General features: G+C 39.0%; 1 protein-coding gene across 1 annotated transcript in view; it reads right to left on the bottom strand.

The window, feature by feature from the left end:
- Positions 1–1,885: 1,885 nt before the first annotated feature.
- The window catches only part of FRMPD2 (FERM and PDZ domain containing 2), a gene marked incomplete at its 5' end in the record, with an annotated part of 36,315 nt that continues 18,076 nt past the window's right edge, over positions 1,886–20,124 (bottom strand). Inside the window, 18 exon segments of the mRNA XM_009078986.1 lie at positions 1,886–2,254; positions 3,430–3,528; positions 4,384–4,601; positions 5,494–5,641; positions 5,839–5,924; positions 6,411–6,504; positions 7,780–7,884; positions 8,473–8,708; positions 9,183–9,299; positions 9,416–9,523; positions 10,603–10,701; positions 11,710–11,813; positions 12,739–12,949; positions 15,486–15,642; positions 16,535–16,720; positions 18,810–18,962; positions 19,871–20,009; positions 20,095–20,124. The exon segment at positions 20,095–20,124 is cut by the window's right edge and continues 121 nt beyond it. Of these exon segments, the coding sequence (XP_009077234.1) occupies positions 1,886–2,254; positions 3,430–3,528; positions 4,384–4,601; positions 5,494–5,641; positions 5,839–5,924; positions 6,411–6,504; positions 7,780–7,884; positions 8,473–8,708; positions 9,183–9,299; positions 9,416–9,523; positions 10,603–10,701; positions 11,710–11,813; positions 12,739–12,949; positions 15,486–15,642; positions 16,535–16,720; positions 18,810–18,962; positions 19,871–20,009; positions 20,095–20,124 (2,659 nt within the window).

Genomic DNA, 20,124 nt, shown 5'->3' with positions numbered 1-20,124 from the left:
CATTTACTGACAGTTTTATCCAGCTACTTTAATAGCTGGATAACAAATACTTACAATACTGTGAAAGAAGACTGGATTAATTAAAAGAAATGTTGAAGGATAACAGCAAATGCACTCTGCTCCTTTTGGAGGCAGAAAAGGAAAGAGTACATTCAGTGGACATTGGGCCAAGTGGATGTCATAGAAGCTGTCACATGGTAGTGGAGTGCTGAATGACCTTCAAAGGGTATGAAAGGTGTTTGGCAGAGCTATATGAGCTCAAGGCAATGAGCCAGCAGTGAGTGGCTTAATCATAACACAGCTTCTAGCCCATCTCTACATCATCACAGGAAATAACAGGAGTCTGGGTCCTGCAGGCACATACATCAGCTCCACTGAGATACTTGAATTTCTTTTGGAGTCGTGTGACCCCTGCACCTGGACTTCACAGGGTTAAGGTTTTTCAAAGCATCCCTTTCACAGGTTCTTAGTGGTGGTGATGAAGAGTGAAAGGAATATTCCCTGTGAAACCCTAAGCAGGGAAGTTCTAAAATTCAAATCAGAAGATGTATACATTTGCATGAAATATTTTGAAGAATCTGAAGAAATTTCTTCATGAATCAAAAGGAATTCCTTTATTATTGCCCATTTCCTTCTGGGGATTTTGTGTTTTTAGCTAGAAGGATCATTTAAATTGAGATTATGTTTAAAATATTGTTTAAAATGCATGCCATCTTAAACTGCTCTGGCTGCCTTTTGAAAATGCTAAAGCTGAAACTAAGTGATACTGAAAATGTATCAAACGAACACATTTATTTCAGAACTTCCTTCTTGGAAAGTATCCAAAACTTTTCTTGGAATTGATGTTTTCTCACAATAAACTTAGTTTTGTTGAATCTGTATCTCCTGGCAAATATGTTTGCTACAGACATCTTTCTGCTGGTTTTACTCTCAGAAGTAGAGAAGCAGATATGTAAGCAGGAGCTTCCTTCATGAATCGAGCGAAGCTTCTCTCAAGAAAGAGAAACTAAAATTATGAATTACCACTTGAATTGCAGTCAACTAGTTCTGTAACTCCACTAAGACTGGAAGGTCTGCCTGGGTCTGTGCTTAATGAGTGTTGAAAGTAACAAAAAGATTTCAATGGACTGTGTGGAAAAACAGAAATTAGTTTCTCAATAAAAATACTACAGCTGTAAGTTAAAGGCCTCTAGGAGATTTAATTTGCCTTTGTACCAATCCTTTCTGTTCTGATAATTTATATTCTTTTGCACTATGAAAAGTGATTAAAATGGATGGATCTGCGTGCCAGTGTCTGATACATCCAAAAGAGTGTAAAAGGAGACTGAGTCTGTTTGCACTGTATTTTATTGTGTAATTCCTCTGGCTCAGGCCTTCTATTGTGTTCTGAAGATCAGAAAATAGAAAACAACCTTTTTTTTTAACCTCCTTGATCACAGTTTGTCTTCTGATTTTTTTTTGATTTGTATGAAAAAATTGAAAATAAAAGATCACATAATTTAAAACCATTTTTGTGCCCATTTAAATCAGATCTGAAAAAATTACAATTAAAAGATTATTTAATACATAAGAAAGTATTTGGTTCCTATTTAAGTCAACAAGAGTCTTTTCACTGATTCCAAATGGCGACCAGCTTCAGCTGAACAGCATAAGTGATTACAGTAGTGCAGCACTCATACAACTGTCTTGTAATTCAGATTTATGCAATATTCTAATAAGAAGGGAGTGAATATAGATGGCAGATTAGGAGAATAAGAATAAGATGGTAAAGCAAAATCTTCAGTAATCAGCAGTGATTAGAAGCAGATAGCCTTGTACTTAAACCTAAGCAATTCACTTTCAAAATTGCAAGCGTCGAAGGAAAGGCTGCAGAGCAGAGTATTCCCTACCTTTTGGACTGTCCAAATTCACATGGTGAGTAGCAGTTCTGCTTCAGTTCTTCCTCTAGGGAGTGAAGAACTTCAGAACTGGAAGCTTCCTGGTGAAGTTTCCAAAGATGCTTATAGAAGCTCTCCCTGGAAGTCGTGAGGTTCTGTATGGGCTTCTCTTGAAACTCAGCCTCCTGCTCTTCATAAGCTGAGCTGTCATCTTCAGGAGGCTCACTGAAATCTTCTGCCACTGGAGAATCCAAGCAGTCTTCGAGGTCTGGAGAGGTGCTACCTCCATCACTGGTAGACTGATCCATACTGTTTCCTACCTCCGTGCCACTTGGCATTTCTGCCACAAACTCCTTGATTGGAGATGGTGCTGGAGTCTACCAAAATAACAGAAAGGTTAGTGTAACTCCTTTTGAATCTCCCATCTTCTTTCCTTTAAGACCAAAATATTTTGCAAAGGGAATATCAATAAGCTTCTGAATGGGAAAATATCAAATAGTAGCTAGAAGAGAGGGAAAATATGGAGGGAGGCACTCTCTCATCAAATAACTCTTTGTCTTTATGTTTATCTTTCACATTCTTCGGGAGTTCCAGTCAGAACTACTACACAAATGCACTTTCCCCAATGAATTATTTGCTACGGGTTCCCTTTTTTTATTTCTGTTCATATCATGCCTCAATGTTGTGTCTATATTCTCTTCATTACATAGAAGTAGCTTCCAGATTTGACTCCTGTGGGACTGACCACAGAAATCAGCCAAAGGCACAATGTAGGAGAACAACAGGATCCAGTTTGTTATCTGGAGATGGTTCTGACAGTCATTTCCATCTGCCCACGGACAGCTATAAACCCTAGTGGGATGGGATGAGTGGGCAATTCTGCATGGAGCAAGAGTAAAGCAAATGCATGTTCATTGCAAGAGGGACTTGTGTATGTGTCCATGAGTCATGTTCAAGAAGGAGGAACAATAATACACATCTAACGGCACAGTTTTAGTTTCTACTGTTTGGAGGGTTTTGCTTGTTTGTGTGTAGTTTTAGCCCCTGCAGATTCTGCTATTAATAAGAAGCTGAACAACCAGTTGAAACCATTTATTTCACTTCATTAAGAGGCAGTCTGGATGGGAAAAGTTCCATATTTTCCTCTCATGTTTGTGAGTAATTTAACTATGACAAGCCTATAGGTTAAAATAGCTGCAGTTCAGAATATCTGCAGTTTCTGGCAGATCTAGTAGGATCTAATAGGGCATTTTTAGAAGCACCACTGGAAGGTCTGCTTGGGTATGTACTGGTTTACTTCTATGACAGTGCTGCAACTCAAAAGCTGTTGGACTGGGATAAGTACATTTCACACCTCACAGATTTCTATTATTTTGGTTGGTAAGGAAGTATCAGTTGAACTTGAGGCTGAGTTGATGCCAGGAAGGGAAAGAAATGGAATAGAGAGCCTTGGAGAAAAGGGAAGGTTGCCTAGTTCAAGACTGGATAGAAAATGTAGTAGTGTCTTTCCAGGTTTACAGAAACAAGGTTACTGTCAGAAGCTTTGCCTTACCAGGGCAATCTGCTCTATTTCTGGAAGAACACCTTTTGGTGGTCTGCAAAGTCGTAGTGTAACTTCTCGAGGAGCTCCTCTCAACAAGTGCAGGACATCCTAAGCAGAAAGAATGAATATTACATTTCTGATAGAGCACAGTCTATAGTACATGTCATTTTACCAACTGAGATGGAGACAATTTTTAATATGAATGTTAAATTCCTGGTCTTTGTGCCCCTCAGCACTGTCTGGGGACCACAATTCACTACTGAAGGGCTGTCAGATAAGTGGTCCATAGTTTTTATGTGATGTGTATCAAAAGTAGTCAGTTCTGTTTACATTAACAGACATGTAGGTTTAAATTAATTAATGATATTTTCTTGAAGGAAGTAGAATTTTTAGACAAATTCACTCAAACTGCATGTGGCAGCAACACATCTTTGGTCAATTCTATCAGCATAGCTCCCAAACTGCCATATTATGACAAAAAACTAAATCCACATATAGCCCATTTTTACTACTTAATTTCTTCATGTGAGTATAGAATTTCTCATTCCTGGTAAAAAAGTTACACAAGATTTGCCTCACCTGATAGAAATTTGAATCTAGGGCATTATCTTTAGCATGACATTACAAAGCACAAATGACCAGAGGGAAAAAAAAATGTTCCAGTCATGCCTAACAGCAACAAAGATTTCAACTAATTAACAACTAGTGTGCATCTAACAATAGATTTCATGCATTAGTGGAAGAAATTTGAAAATTAAATATCAGAGGAAATTCTCTGTAAGAATTCTTTTAGAAAGGAAATTCTCCATAAAAATATAGAGAAGAATCCTACACAGTAATCAGATTCATTATATGCAAATTCTGCCTCCTTCTGGTGATAATTAAGTTTAAATGCCATTTCATAACATTGCCTTCATTAACCTGTTACCCATCCAGAGCCCCAGTAATAGTACTGCCTGGTACCTGATACGAGAGCCCTTGAAGAGGTTTCCCATTCACAGCTAAAATTACGTCTCCAACTTCAATTTCACCATTCTCTGCAGCTGGCTGCCCTGGAAACAGTCTTTTGATCCTGACAATAGCTCCTCCAAGGTGTTCACAACCTTCATCTCCTTCCATTTGCAGAACACTAAATCCAAGGCCTCCAATATTCTTTGTTAATTTCACTTCAAACGTATTATCTGTTCAAACCAGAGATTGGAAAAAAGTGGGAACCATGGCATATATACTTCCTAAGGAGGTATATACTCAGAACAGACTATTTCCCTGTTTGCTGCAGAGGTAGATCCACTGATACTAATGGCAAAGAAGGGTTTGTGTTCCTTCATCCTACACCAACATAAAGAGATTGACATGCTATCCTTTTCTGACATTCTTCTGAAAGAGTTGCATAGATTTTACTATTCTGTAGTTTCCCAATGTTGGTTTAGGTCCTGCACTGATCAGCATAGCTAGAATCAAGCTACTGCTCTTTCCAGGCAAGAATATTTGTAGCTGAATTCCATTCTCCTAGCGACAATGTAGAGGAGTAACTGTCCCATGGGAAGGTATGGTTCACACTTAGTGTTTATGAGACAACCATCAGTAAAAGATACAGCATTCATTTGTTGGCTAAATTCTGTAAACACGATCTCTGAATCTTCTGCAGTGATGACAGACTCCAGTCCTGGCCCTGGGGCAGAGGTTCACCCAAACTTCATCACTGTCACAGCATCAGCAGTTGTGCTTTCTCTGGGTAACAGCCTGGCCACACCAACACAGCTGCTTCCTGCCTGAGAGTGCTATGGAGTACAGACAGGGCTGTCCCCTTGCCAGCCTCAACTCACAAAGGCTGAGAGATACAGTATTTATGCCTAGGAAAAATTCAGCTGTATCTAGCAACTGTAACTCAGAGTACATCAGAAATACTTTGTTCAGAATTGATTTTTAATAATGTCATTAATATTGCACATTATCTTTTTATTCAGTGTACAGTTTTCCTTCAAACCCACAGAAATTTCATAGGAGTATTTTCATTCATTCCTTTCTTGCACACTGTAAGAAGTCACCCTGAGTTCCTTTTTTATCACTTACCATCTGTCAAAAAGCAGGAGTCCTTGTTACCATCTGTGAAGGATGTTGCCACAGAAACAACTGCACATTGGTCCTCCTTTCTGTCATTAGCAGCCAGACGTGGCTCTGACAGTTGGTAGTTTCCCCTTTCTAGAACCAGGTTGGCAATCTAAAACAATGATGAACAGGTTCCAGTTACACAGTACACAGTGAGCCCTGGGTTTTTTACTTTTCTTTTTAGGAAAATGGGGTAGGATAAGGGTTGGGGTAGGATGTGTTTCTTTTGGCTGAGCTTTGTTGCCATGCTTCATACTAGGTCCAGTTTTGTGTACTAGGTATCTTACTGAGCTGTGCTGTTGTACAAACCTGGCCAGATTTCTTAAGGTGTTCCACAGCCTGTTTGTGGGTGATGCCACAGAGACTGATGCCATCTACTTCCAGCAGACGATCGCCTGAGGCAAAAGAAAACGAAGAAAGAAGGGTCAAGTTGATTTAAGGTTCAGGTTCAGAGGATGTAAACGTTGAAGCTACCCACGTTACAATAGATCTTCATGTTTGCATGCGTCAAATTAATATTACTTTGTAGGAAAGCAATACTGGTTGTAGTACAGCATTCTGTAACTAGCACTCAAAACACACCAGGGTATTCTGTAAGTAAATGCAGTGATAGTATCTGGTTATCACAGTAACACAGAAAGCAGATGTCAGAGTCACTAGCCTGGTGGGCAGCTACAGGCTAGAGTAACTCTGTAACTCAGTGCTCACGTGAGGCTTCTGTTTTTTTAATGGGATATCTATATGTAGTACAGGGACAGCCCGAGGAATGATAGACTGCATATTACATTTCACAGTTGTAAGACCTCCAGTCCCAAATATGTTTCATTGTCCACACTAACACTGGGTTCCGCTTCCCAGAGTTTTATTTCCAGACATGTTACCTATCTTTATTTGTCCATCCTTGTCTGCTGGTCCCCCGGGAATAATGGACTTCACATATATCCCACCGTGACGCACAGTAGTGTTAATTCCACCCTGCAAAACATATGCCCACAGATTAATGGAGTCTTGGTATGTTCTTCCTGTGATAAAAACCAAAGCAACTTATGCATGCATTGCAAAGCAACTGTTTCAGGAATTAATTTTTTTTTGATATAGGGAAAAAAGGAAAGAGGATGTTACTCCAAGACACTATCTAGTTGTTATATACTTCCATAGGCAGTAATCTTGTTTTATTTTCTCAGGAAAATGCAATGCATTTCTATGTGGCTATATAAAAACTCCTACTAAATGTTCATAAATTTTTCCCTGTGCTCACATAAAAATGGACTTGTATCTTTCAATTATTCTCTAGCCCAGCTTCTAAGCTATGCAATATCCATTCTGCAATTATTAACCTTTCAGACAATATATAAAGCATGGACTTGAACTTGTGCAGCTCAGAGAAATTCCAGATTAACCTAGCAATCATGTTCTGTCCATCTACATCCCCTGGCCAAATTCAGATGAAAAAGTGGCCCTTAATTTCTTCGGTAGGCAATGAAATAGCTGTTGCTTCCCACTCCATTTCAGCAAAGACTGTAAAGGCATCTCAGCCTGGAGGAGTAAATTCAACTTTGACAGCCAGGGCAAGGAATTATTATTCAAATGTGGCAGACAGTTTTCACTGCTGCCTTCTCTGGTCCTCTAAATATATGGAGAACTGGTTTTCCCTATATTACAAAATAAAATCATCTAGGACCCTTTCTCTGGCCGTCAGGGTGAGACACATAGCATATCTTGAGTCCACATAGCTAAACTTTGAGGTCCTCAGCATGAGATGACTTCGGTTATATTGCTTGTTGAGGCACAGGCCAAAGCCGTGTTGAGGGCTATCAACAACTAAACAGTGCCTGTGGGCCACTGCTTGAGCCCCTGCCATGGTCCTGTGCCATTTGTTTGTACAGACATAGGCTCTAAGTTCCAGGAGATGCAGAGGAGCAACAAAACCAGTCATGACTTGGAGAATTCTTTGCATCATTGCATTTTCTGGAGTCTCTGTGTATAGCCCTCCCTAATCAAACTCCACTTTCAATGGTAGATCTTGTTCTTAAATTGAGTAAGGACAGAAAGGGTTTGTATTGCCATGTGCTTTGTGCCAGGACGTGGAAATGAGCAGACCCAGTACTCTAGGCATTCTGTGTCAATCAATTAGACACTTAGGTTTAAAATGTGCCATGCTAACAGTTTTTGTTATCAGCCTATCTTTGATCTTTGGTCTCGGTCATGTAAAAGTTTGACAGACAATGAAAGATTAACAGTAACACTTGCAGTCACACTGATTCCAAAAGTCCCATCTTCTTTAACAAGCTTCACCGTATAGATTTCCTTTGAGTTGGTTTCAGATGGAGATGGTAAGTGGAAAGAGTCAGCTTCCTGTCTCAAAAATATAAACACTAATGAGACTACAGCATCTCAATTTTAAAAAAAGAAGAGGGGGGAAAGGAAAAAAAAAAGGAAGAGAGCATTTCCTGAAGATATAAAGGGTTTGATTCTTCTGTCACTGTAAGCCAGGAGTGATACCATTTATGTCCCTGACATTATTTCATGGTTATGTTAACATTACTCAAAATAAGATCTGTCTAAAGGTACATAAGCTGAGTACAGATAGCGAGGCTGTCTATAGTAGGAAATTAGAGACAAAATGTAGCTGTTATGTGACCGGTTGAAAACTTAAGAGATTGCAAGAAAATGATCAAAATTTTGTACCTCCACTGGAAAAGTAAGGAGAATTTTTTAAGACATTTTGTAGAACATTTTCCCCATTTATTCACATATTCCAGACAAGTCTATCATTTTGACATTTACAGTGTAATTGAACAAGCAACATCTTCCAAGGTTTTCTTTCCCCTTTCTACATACTTTCAATTTCTCAGTTACTTTCCATTTTTAATATAGCTGATATGTTGTTATATGTTATATGCTGGGTGTGACACTACTGAGCAGCATCAAAGTCTCAGTTACCTCTACATCCAGGCTATCAGCTGAAGGAACTGGAATCCTAGGGGCCAATTTTGGTGCTAAACTCCAGGAAAGAGCCTTCTCAAGTTCATCTATATTTATGTCCTGTCCTTTAGAGAGAGCTGTATGACAATCCTGAATCCTTTTTCTCCCACTCTCTACACAAGAGATCTCAGATCCACTAGTGCTGTTTCCTCTTGATAAATTCTTTTCTTCATTTGGTCCTTCTTCATACATGTCTGTAAAGCCACATCAAAATAAAACACTGCTGAATGCAAATAGTAAGTAAACTTGAAGGAAAATGTTGTTATACCCCAGCACAGGAGGACAAAGTAACTTCCTATTTCAACTGGTTGTGAAATCAGATCTATAAAATGAGTCAGTCACTTTAAAATGAAGCACTTCTGTTATAAATGTGGAGAAATGTTTGTTTCACCACTGCACAGAACTATGACTCTCTATCAGAGAAAAAATATGCCAAAATTCACTTAGCGTTCAGCAATGCAGCCCAGAACAGATTTTTTCACACTGACTGTAGAACAGAGATCACATGGTGCTTACTAGAGGTTGGCTGTTTCCATTGCCAGTGTATGGTTATTGTAACTGGCTCTGAGTACCAAGAACATACCACTACATCCCAGTACCTAATAAATATGAGTGTCCTGAGTCATCTGTTAGCATTCCATAGCCAGCAGAGGCATTTGCCTTTATACCTTTGGGTTGAGAGATGATGAGCTCCACTTCATCAGGAGAGTTCTGTATGATTTTAACTGCAGTATTAAATGAAACACCCTCAAGGCTAATATTATTCACAGAGATGAGTCGTCCTCCTGAAAAATAAAAAGGATAAAAACAAGACAAAACACATCTAAATAAGGATATAAATCCGGAGTAGCTAACTTTAAACTAAGTATTTTAGTTCTAATTAAAACCTAAGGATAATGACCTGGTTTGATATTTCCAGCTCTGTCTGCAGGTCCCCCAGGGATAATTGAAGCGATAAAGATACCAAGGTCTAATTTTCCTACATTTTCTCCTCCAATAATTACGAAACCTGCAAAAATGAGATAGCATGAGAATGTAGAGACACTGGCAGTACTAGGAAAGATGAACCTTAAGAGCACAAGAGACTCTTATCCCAGTGGTGTAAGTTTTATACATGGGCTGAAGATTGGGGAGCTCTGATTTACATGGCATCAAGGTCTGGATTAGGGAGAGCTTTAAACTTACGTTATAATTAAAATGTGCTGGTGACTTTGGCCACTAGTTAAATATAGTTTCTCAATAAGAGTACTTTGCTGGCTTATGACTTTCAACTGCTTTCCTATGAGAGTCATAAGCTATGTGGACCTTAGTGTTTAACACCAGTGGGAGCTAAATGGTATAAAAGCTCATTAGATAAATTTGAACATTTTTCCACATCTGCAACCAGGAAACCTGAGGTGGGTCATATAAACTTCTAGTGGATATGTAAGAGATCTAAGAAAATTAAATCTATTGTCAAGTAGTTCAATTTCACTATCCTAGCTCTGCCTATTGCAGAATATATTCTTGTCACTGATATAATAATTTGGTTTAGGATTAGGATATTACACACAGACCTGCACCATTTAGAAATTTGATTTTTCAATTGTATCAATGGCCAGCTGTGAGACCTGATGGTCCTCTGAACTCATCCACAAGAACAGGATACAGTGTGATTAAAGTATTACATAAAAAAAACATTATCCAAATAAAAATCCAAAAGTCAAGAAACATTCCTGTTAAGCTTGTGTAGACATTTTGCACCACCAAAGGCAATCCCTGTAAGGTCTAAGATAAATAAAATCAGTGCACATGTATTTCAGATACAAAACTAAAACCATGTTCCTTTCATTCTGCCCTTAGCATTTGATCCCTCTGATCTATATGGCCTTAGTTAATCCTCTGAAAATATAGTGGTCTTGATGTATGTGCTTAGTCCTTTTCAGTCTCGGAAATTCTAAGTCCTTCACAAAGATTGGTAGTCTTACTCTATAAGAAGAATAAATGAGGTGAAGAAGTTTACAGTCTTGACCAGCTTGAGTCAGCAAGTATCAGTGTTAGCACCAGGATCTGATAGTAACAAACATACCATTAGTGTTCCTTACTTACCAAATCCATTCTTTGGGTCACGTTTTAGGCTGACACAAACGATTTCTCTTTCTAGACCACTTAGCAGAACATCCTTTTGGATGGCTGGTGATCCAGGTGCTGCAGAAACAAAACAGCTAGAATAAATGCAGATTAATGCAGGGAGACAGTAGAGATATATATTATGCAAAACTGGAGCTTCAGAACAAAAATATATTTTGTCCTTGATTTCAACATTAGCATTACTTCTGAGTCAATATAGTTCAGGGAGGAAGCTCAAACAAGTGCTCAGAAATTTTCATTCTTTAGAAAAGTCTACGTACAGCGCTGTGTAAGCTCTTAATATAATGTTCCTTTCTGGAGGACTATGTATTTATCTGCAATGTTTTTATTAAGATTAGGATATGTAAAGAGTCAGGCATATAGTGCCCATTGAACCTGGGGGTGATTTGGACACAAAATCTCCCGAGTTCCTGTGGAAACTCTACCCTTGGGCTCTGTAAGCCCTTTTGGCTCCAAAGGTGCAATCCATCCAACACTGATTGCAGTGGTGACTTCAGTAGTGTTAACACTACTTAACATTGTGCAATTGTCACAGTGTGTTTAAAGTACAGTTCTAATTTTAAAATGGACTAACCAAGTAATCATAGCTTCATATTCCATAGATCTGCTCAGTGTGTGCATGCAATATGACTTCTGATAGAGAATTAGGTATCCAGTTCTTGTTCCATTTAGTGTCATGGAAATGCAAGAACAAAGGGAGGACCTGGAGCCTATGCTGTCTCATGCATTATTTATTGAGGTGTAGATCCCAATTGCAAATCAAACAATGACCTCTGAGCACAGGGATATTGCCCCATTCCAGAGTCTCTGGGTGTACTGAACTATGTCTCTGTAGAGCATTAGGCACCATTTACAGAGTAATTTTATTATGAAGTCCCTTAACACTGATCCTGACAGAAAGAAAGCATTAAAGGGAGGAAAACACATTGTTTTGGTAAACTGGGTTAATTCCTAGTACTAGAAGTACAAATAGGTATTCTTTAATCTGTAAGTAGAATATACCTTGATCTCCTGTTATTGAAACAATAAATATGGAATGATGTTTTCTCTCTTTATTATACTCACCACTGATTGTGTTCTGAGTTGAATGGATAGAGAGGTAGTCATAACTCCTTTGCTTTCCATTCAAGTGGATGTGCATTTCTGACTGGGATAGCCCTGATACAGATCTGCATGGCAGTAAATGAAGTCTGTGTTACAGTAAGGAATCAGCAATGGTATTTAGCACTTTTCATTGTCAGTAGTTTGTCAGAGCAAAGTTGAGAATGCACATGTTTATAGTCTTTCAGCGAATATTCTGATTTCTGGGCCACATTTCATTGCAGGGGAGAGGCAGTTTATCCTTGCCAGCATTTGCTTCCAAAGAACAGCTGCCACAGACCAATTGTATCATGACTGATTTACCCCTGTGTTTTTCTCTCAGCTGAGTGCAGGCATCAGGAAAACACAGCACAGCCTCAGCATGATTCATTCAGCTCTGCTGTCCATTTAGACAAAACCATGTCTGAAAGTAGTTCATGTTCTTCTTGGCTCTATTCTAGCTTTTAGTACTCTAAAAGGCACGAGAATTCATCAAAGGCCTTGAGACTGTGTGCAGCTATAGTAACCACCTACACAGGTGAATGTACCAAACAAAGGAAGAGGGAGAGGTTGTTGCACTGTTCCCTATGATTTGTGCCTTTAGACATGGAGGAATCAATTAGGTATTGATTCCTCCATTCCTGATCAAACCCAGCTTCTGCTGGGCATTCAGTTCACATATTGTCATATCCAGAGAAGATATACAGCTATTAAAGATTTTACATTTATTTTCCCTTTTTTTTATACTTCCCCATAACCCAATGAGTGGTTCATGCCTGAGTCTGGTACAAATTTAAATGTCACTCTTTTACAAGTTCTTATCTTTCAGTCTGTTATCTTCCTGCCTGTGTTTGCATTACTTCTGGCACCATGGAGCCCCAGGCCTTTTGATGTCACCTCAATAAAAACTTTTGAAAAGAAAAGTTTACCTCATAGTTTACCATAGAGGTTTGCAATTATAATAGTCTATGACTGAGTATTTTTACACATGTTTAGAGGAAAAAGCAAACCTACCTGCCAAGATTGCTTTTGTCTCTAGTCCTGCTGTTGGTTTCCACACTGAGGTTATCACAAGATTTGCTCATCATCCCAGCAGAAAGGTTTTCCAGGTTTGCTCCATAGAGCACATTCTCTGAACGAGACAGTCTCTGAATCAGGGCAAGGTGTTCACGCTGAGCTGCATATGCAGAATTTGACTTGTCTATTTCCACAAATTTACTGTCCTCTGAATAAGAAGAGAGAGAAGGGAGGCAGAAAAAACAAATCTACTGATATTATCCCATCTTTTTAAGCTCAAATGAACTTTTCAGTTAAACCTTTGAACATGCCAGAAAAAAAGATTGACATCACAGATATATTTGTTCTTGTATCATTGAGAATATCGAGGCCTTGGAGTGAACAGAAAGAATTTTCAATCCATTTCTTTCATAGAAAGAAATGGATTGAAATATATATGCTGTATTTTGATTTAATTTCTGTGTATTACACTTCAAATTCAGTTTCCACAGAGACAGATGAAATGTACATCCCTATATATTTTAACCCTGAATATCTCTGTAATGTATGTTTTGTAAATGTTTAGTGTACCAGAAATATCTGTCTGTCACAGTCGGAATTAGCCAGCTTGGTAGTTTCTCATACTTCACAGTCCCTCCACTCCAATATATCTATATATGAGAAGATGGGATCTCTACTAGCACATGCTCTCCGAAGTTCAGCGAGGTGCCAAGGAGATGAGTGATTTGTGCAAGTGAAGTTGAATAGGAGACCATCTTGGCAACAATCCTTGCTATCCATTTTTCCACCTTTGTGTGAATTCTGCTACTTGCTTACAGACACCTGGGCTCTGCTGTATATGAATCTGTCCTCTCAAAAGATTTTATTTCTCTGAAACAAGATAGTCCTGAAGGAGGCCTTAATGTATTTAGGCTCTCAACTGGTGGGCTGAAGAGGGGATTTGGAGGACAGAGGGACAACAGGCAATTGGAGACACATTGGAAAGCAAAACAAAAATCCTGCTTGATACAGGCTATCATAAATGTGGGATTTAATTCTGCTTGTACATGACAGATAACTTCCCATGTGTTTTCCTCACAAACATTAACCTGAATGCAACTTCCTAGAATGCTACTCTGCAGCATTAAATCTAGGCTCCCTCCTCCTCAGTGACTTTGATCGGAGGCATTTCTTAAGGCATCAGAAGGCTTAACTGTCCACAGTATTAGCACAGGCTGGGAGTTGCCATGGTGATTCCAAAGTAGGGGTTTGCTAACAAGTTTTGAAGTGATGGTGTCTTATACATCTGAACACTGCAGCAGAAGCAGAAGCATGCAGAAAGAGCCTCATAATCTCTTACAGCCTCACTGTGGTGGCAAAGGCAGCATTTTGAACACTATCATTGCCTTCACAAAGCCTTTTTTTCTGGGACAGCAAGCACACAGCAACTCTCAGAACCTGCAGACACACAACTTGTGTAATTCTGGCTTGTTTCAGTGACTTGGTGTACTTGTAATCAGGACTTGGGTTATCATTCTCTTAGTTCTCAATAATATTACACTGTTATGTATGGAATGTAATAATTTTTATTAAGATATATTACCACAAGTGAATGTGACACAGAAAACTTCAAGAGGCACTATTAGCACTTATTTGTATGCTGCAAAGCACAGTCCCACTAAGTTGTTTGAAGCTACAGGTATTAAGCAACAAAAGGTGCCTTGAACCTAAATGCCATCCTAGTACCTTTTTCCATGGTAACAGATTTGTGCAGGTAGAAGTTCACCTTTCATGAAATAATTTTAGTGGGAAGAAGGCAATATATCAATCATCCTGTTATATCCCATGGAATAATTTGTTGCCAGCACTGTTACAGTTTTCCTGCAGAAAGGAGTATCCCAGCAGATGAGACATGGCACTTGATTCTCCTGCTACGACTCAGTGGGTCAAACACTCAGGGGTTGTAAACGATCATGGTTCTGATCAAGGCAGTGGATGAGCTAGTGAAAAACTCATGTTGCTCCACTGAAGAGTGATGACAGCTGTCAGTTTAGGCTGTTATTTCTTGTGTTCCTCAGTTTCCCCATAACGATCCTCACCCATCTTTACAGAACACACTGAGAACTGTGGGTAAGAAGTGCTGTATAACTGCCCTGGGTTGAACAGAACCTTGTCTTAAAAACTATGGAAAATCTGCAGTCTAAGGTGCCATTAGTCATATCTTCCACAGACATGGCAAATGTACAGTAAGAGCAGCTAACAGCTACATAGTTGAGTGGATATGACTCATGTGCCTTTGGTTTAGTGGATTTTGTCCTGGGACTGAACTGTAGGGTTGAACCCCTGTCTTATGCAAAGATAACTAGATTCATCTCCAACATATCTGGGCACTACTATGGTTTTAATTTGTGAGGAACATTATTCAGGTTGCATTTGGGGTAGGTCTGATACGTTTCTTCAGAATTCCCAGCAGGTGAAGGGAAGTGAAATTATGGGTTTCGGTTTTGTTTTAATCTGAGTTTAGCTACACAGTTATTAGCATTAGAGAATATTAGCCTCTTCACCCCCTGCACATACTCACTCACATGCACATGCCAAGTTAGACTCACACTCCTCTACCTTTCAGTGTAGTGGGAGACATTTTCTAACAGAAGCAGAGTGAAACTGATGTGGCACATTCTAATTCTTAGCTTTGGTGAATGAACCTTTCCCACAAACTAACCTTGTCCTATGGCCCCCATAATGAAAGTGCACTTATACCTCACCTGATGAAGCTTGCCGAAGTTGCCTGGAATTCATCTGTGCATTGAATTTGTGCTGGGCAGAGCAGAGGTCCAGTAGATATTTACATGTCTTTGCTGTATCAGTAACAAAGGTGTGTTTCTTGCCACTGAAGCTGCTCTCAATCATGAATTTTTTTCTCTGAAGGAAAAAATACCACAGCTTGCTTCATAGATCAGTCACTACAATGAGGCACTGAAAGTTCATTTATATAATCTTGTTAGTTTGTCCAGTTGTATTTATGCCTGACTGCATGGCTTTTGGGTGCAGTAAATGCCTGTTGTAAACTGAATAGTTGTTAGGATGGTGTCTGTCATTGAGATCATAACTCCTCTATGCTGAAAGTCAAGAGCCTTTGGATATTGCACAGAGAGCAGGTTGCTAGAACTGCAAAATTTCACCCTACAGATGTTAAAATTATTAAACCAATTTAATATGAAAATGAACGTATCTTCAATGGGCAGCAAGACCATTTTGGGAGAGCAAATAAGCTGGGAAATATGTGATGCAGTTTGGTGCCTAGAATGAACAATAGTAGACTGATATACCACTAATGTCAAAATCCCATTTAGAAGAGGTCACAGTCACCAATATTAGTTTGTTAACAAGCGTCAGCATACTAAGAGATGAGGATGGGAATAATCAGATCTGGAAAGCAAGAGGCATGATGCCATGACCTGGTATAGGCAAGAAAACAGAAGAAAGACAGAACAGTAAAGACAAGAGAGGAATGAATATGGAACATGCAATAGAGAGGTTTGACATAGTCTCCATAATAGTCAACACCAGATTATTTAGTTTTATAGTAATTCGACTCCAGCCTTGACAAAAAGCTCCAGAACTATACCTCACAAAGAACTGGATATCTTCATATCCACATCCAGATCCAGCTCTGATTTAGAACTGTTTCAAAAAGCACTTGCCTGTAGGGAATGAGTCTAGTCCTGGTTCTGAATGCAATAAATTTATCAAAGTGACAGGAAAGGGAAGTAAGTAGTAGAGCGGAGAAGAGATTCAGTTAGTTCCAACTCACATGAGCTGAAATTCTCTCTGTTTCACGCCACTGGAATCTTAAACTGGCAATTCTTGTGTGATTTTTGATCTCATAGACAATGATGCCTTTGGCACAGATTCCCAGGGTGATGTCTCCTTCCGCTCCTTTCTTCTCTTGGGACACGCGATAGAATAACACTCCATATTCAGGAAGCTGCTGAGTCACCTTGTAGAGAAAAAGTGTGTTTAACATGCATTACTCAAACAGATTCATGGGAAGAAGAGGTAGGTAGATGGGAAAGTAAATGGTTTTGAGTGTCTTTACTGAATATTGTTTCACGTTGTCAAGAAACCTTTGAAGATCTTTATCACATGTTCATACTTACTGCCTCTTGCCTTACTTTGGGATGTCATAGAGTCATTATATATGTTCATTTTCCATGTGTAAAATTGAAATAACACTTTCCCACATACCGCATTTGAAGATGTAGGAATATTATGCAGCTTCCTGCACAATGATCTAGACATAACAATGGCATTGAGGTATTCAGCATTGTTGTTACTTGGCACTTGTGTGTGTTTCTGAGTAGAAATCCATGCAGGATTATTGCTGCTGACTACAGTGAAACCTCGTGTATTTCAATTTTCTTTTCTGTTCCCCTGAGCAAACCCAGAAATTATAAGGTGCAGCAAATATGATAAGCTAAGTAAAATTGCTAATATTTTGGTGCCAGGGCTACTCTGATATTATGATGGACTTGTGGGTTTCCTTTCTACAGCCATGATGATCATCTGGAAATCTTTACTGCAGTGACACCACAGCTCCCAGCCTGCAACAAACTCACTCAGGTACATATGCCCATTCCTTCATGGTCATCATCTTTGAAAATGAAACATGATAAATTTCCATTGCCGACATCTTAAATTAGAGGTTTTGCTAAATTAAACCTCAAAGTATCTCACCTAAATAAAGCAGTGATTTTTGAGGGAATGTCACTGCCTTAGAATTCCCTTCAGTGCCAGGCTTTATATCAACAGATCTTCAGTGTCATTTCTTTATTGCACAGTGCTCATTGCTGGGCAAAAAGTTAAGTAGGATTATACTTCAAGGGACTGAGGATGCAGCTTCTGCCCCATCATCTAACCATGCAGAAGATACTCTGAGGAATTCATCCACAGGTTCTGGATGTTGATGCTTGGCTTTCTACCTCCTGTACTTGGCCACAAAATTGTTAAAATGTGGCTCAGACCCGTTTACAGAACTATGGAATATGAGGAGGATTTACTGTACTCTTTTGTTATCTACAGATTGATATGAGTTTACTCTAGAATTTTTTTTTCTTTCTGGGAAGCTACTGTAGAACCTCCAAATGACTTTTCAACCACGAATAGTGATTTTCAGTGTCCAAAATAAAACACTTTAAGAAGATCTATTTTTTCAGAAAGTATCCATAGTACAAATGTTCTTGTCCCGAAAACTGGGGCATCTATAATCACTAGCTGAATCTGGGGTTTAATTTTTAATCCCTTTCATATTTGGAATTTACACGTTTGTGCCATGGGGGCTATCTTTCTCACTTTGTATGTGTTGGCTCCTTCTACAGACTTATTCATTGAAACAGATACTAACAAAGCTGCTTTTCTTCATTGGATTTGCCACAGATGATGGGACTGTCATTAAGGCTAAGCTTCAATCTATTTCTTCAATTCCACTGACAGTATTAGATGAGGTACTAATATAATTAAATAGCAACTGAACTAAAATGGTGCTATAAATAAAAGCATGTGGCACTGCAGCAAAATGGCTACTGATATTTATCCATTATCTAATCCCTGATATTTTTCATTTGAAGGAAAGCAGAGAAGTGTGGGGAAGAGGAAGAAATTAGCAGGAAAAAAGATAACTCCTTCCTCACTTCCAGGATTCACAGATATTTTTAAACAACAATCACTACATGTTTAGAAAGTGGCTGACAGCTGCTGTAATTTCAGAAGTAAAAAAAGTGCTTATACCCGTGTTTTATAATCATCTGGAAGCCAGACATGTTGGTAACATGCCAAAAAATTGCATCAGGCCTTAGGACACTCAAAATACACCAAAATGTGCTTTAATGCTTTATATAAACTCTCAGTGAAAGTCACAGTCTCCACAGCAGAATGAAACTTTTGTGTTTTCTGCTGACTGTTCAAATTGGTTCACCATATCTAAAATCCACTGTATCAGGCAAGAAGGAAATAATCGACAACAGTAAATAGAAAGGGGCTTTCTACCTGGAAATAAATAAATAAATAATGTTTGAGGTATGGCAAGTTACCTTTAAAAATTCCAGTTCAGCTTCATCCTCAAATAGGGAACGATTCATACGATGTAATTTTGCAAGCTCTCTCTGTACGTATGCCAGGGTCATTTTCTCTATTCGACTTGCTGGAACATAGTCTTCGACACGAAAATAGCTCTTCCCATGCATCTGTGGGGGAAAAAAATGAAGAACCAAAAGAGACAGGAGCCTTTTGTTCACTCTTGACTTTTTTTTATGAGGTGCATTCATTTTCAGGGTGACCCATATGCAGAAGTCACCCTGTTGCCATTTCCTAAAAGAAAGTGGGGAAGAGCATTTTGTGTCCTGACAGCCAAATGTGCCTCTTGCACCTGTGCTCAGTCAGGTGCTCAAAGTACATGCTACTTCCTTGTGCAGAGGGGAGAAAAGAGCTGGGCCTACAGGTATGTCCTTAGAGCTGACAGCTACAGCTGTACCAGTACAAACTACAGTGAGGTGCCATAATAGATCCAACCAGATGGATCAGACCACTCAGAGTTCAATTAATAGATCTACACTGATTTATATAACTGAGGATATTGAAGAGAACATAATGAGTATCTTCTATACACTTCAAAACTAGGACAGCTTGTTCAGATATACCATCAGCAACCTTCCTGTCCTTGCAGCTTGTGGATCTGAGCCTACACATAAAATAGGTGTGAATTCTGGAGTGTTCATTTGTGTTTCTCCTCCATGTTTACTAATCTCTTTAAGCCACTCTGCACATCCAAGCTGTGCCTATGTTGGAAATTTTCGACAGATTTTCTGCAGTTTCTAGGATGTTATCAATTATGAAGGACCAAGAGTCTGTCATTATTCTGCTGTATTTCCTGCCAAATTCGCCTGGCTCATTACTGCTCCTTAATTAGGAAAATCTTGTAAGTTTTTTAATTAAGTCTGGAGCATTTAACTGAAGGACTTAAATTCTGTGCTATTCACATTTCTTCTTCAAATCCTTTGTGACAAACATAAAACCCAAACAAGTTAAACAAAACAACAAAAGCAAAAAGTAGTTGAGAGAGACCTCTGAGAAATATTGTATTATTTATCCACACCTCAGAAGCATAATTGCCAAGCTCTGCCTGTAAAGCCAAAGCGCCGAGTTTCAGGGCAGTCTCATCATTGCAATATAATCGCTCCTCCAAAATATCTTTACGAAGCTGCAGGTAAAACTGATGCCTTGTCAAGCCATGCCTGAAACACAAAAGGGTTTAGGAACACAGGGGGAGCTTTGAACGGTATCCCTAAATGCTACAGTTTTTCCTGCAGTCAGCAGAACTGTGCACTTACTGGATAACATTAAAGTGGT

The sequence above is a fragment of the Acanthisitta chloris genome, unplaced genomic scaffold (assembly GCF_000695815.1).
Source record: "Acanthisitta chloris isolate BGI_N310 unplaced genomic scaffold, ASM69581v1 scaffold23237, whole genome shotgun sequence".
In the NCBI taxonomy this organism is placed as follows: Eukaryota; Metazoa; Chordata; class Aves; order Passeriformes; family Acanthisittidae; genus Acanthisitta; species Acanthisitta chloris.
Note: the sequence above shows the minus strand (reverse complement) of the source record. Positions and strands in the feature narration are given on the sequence as shown.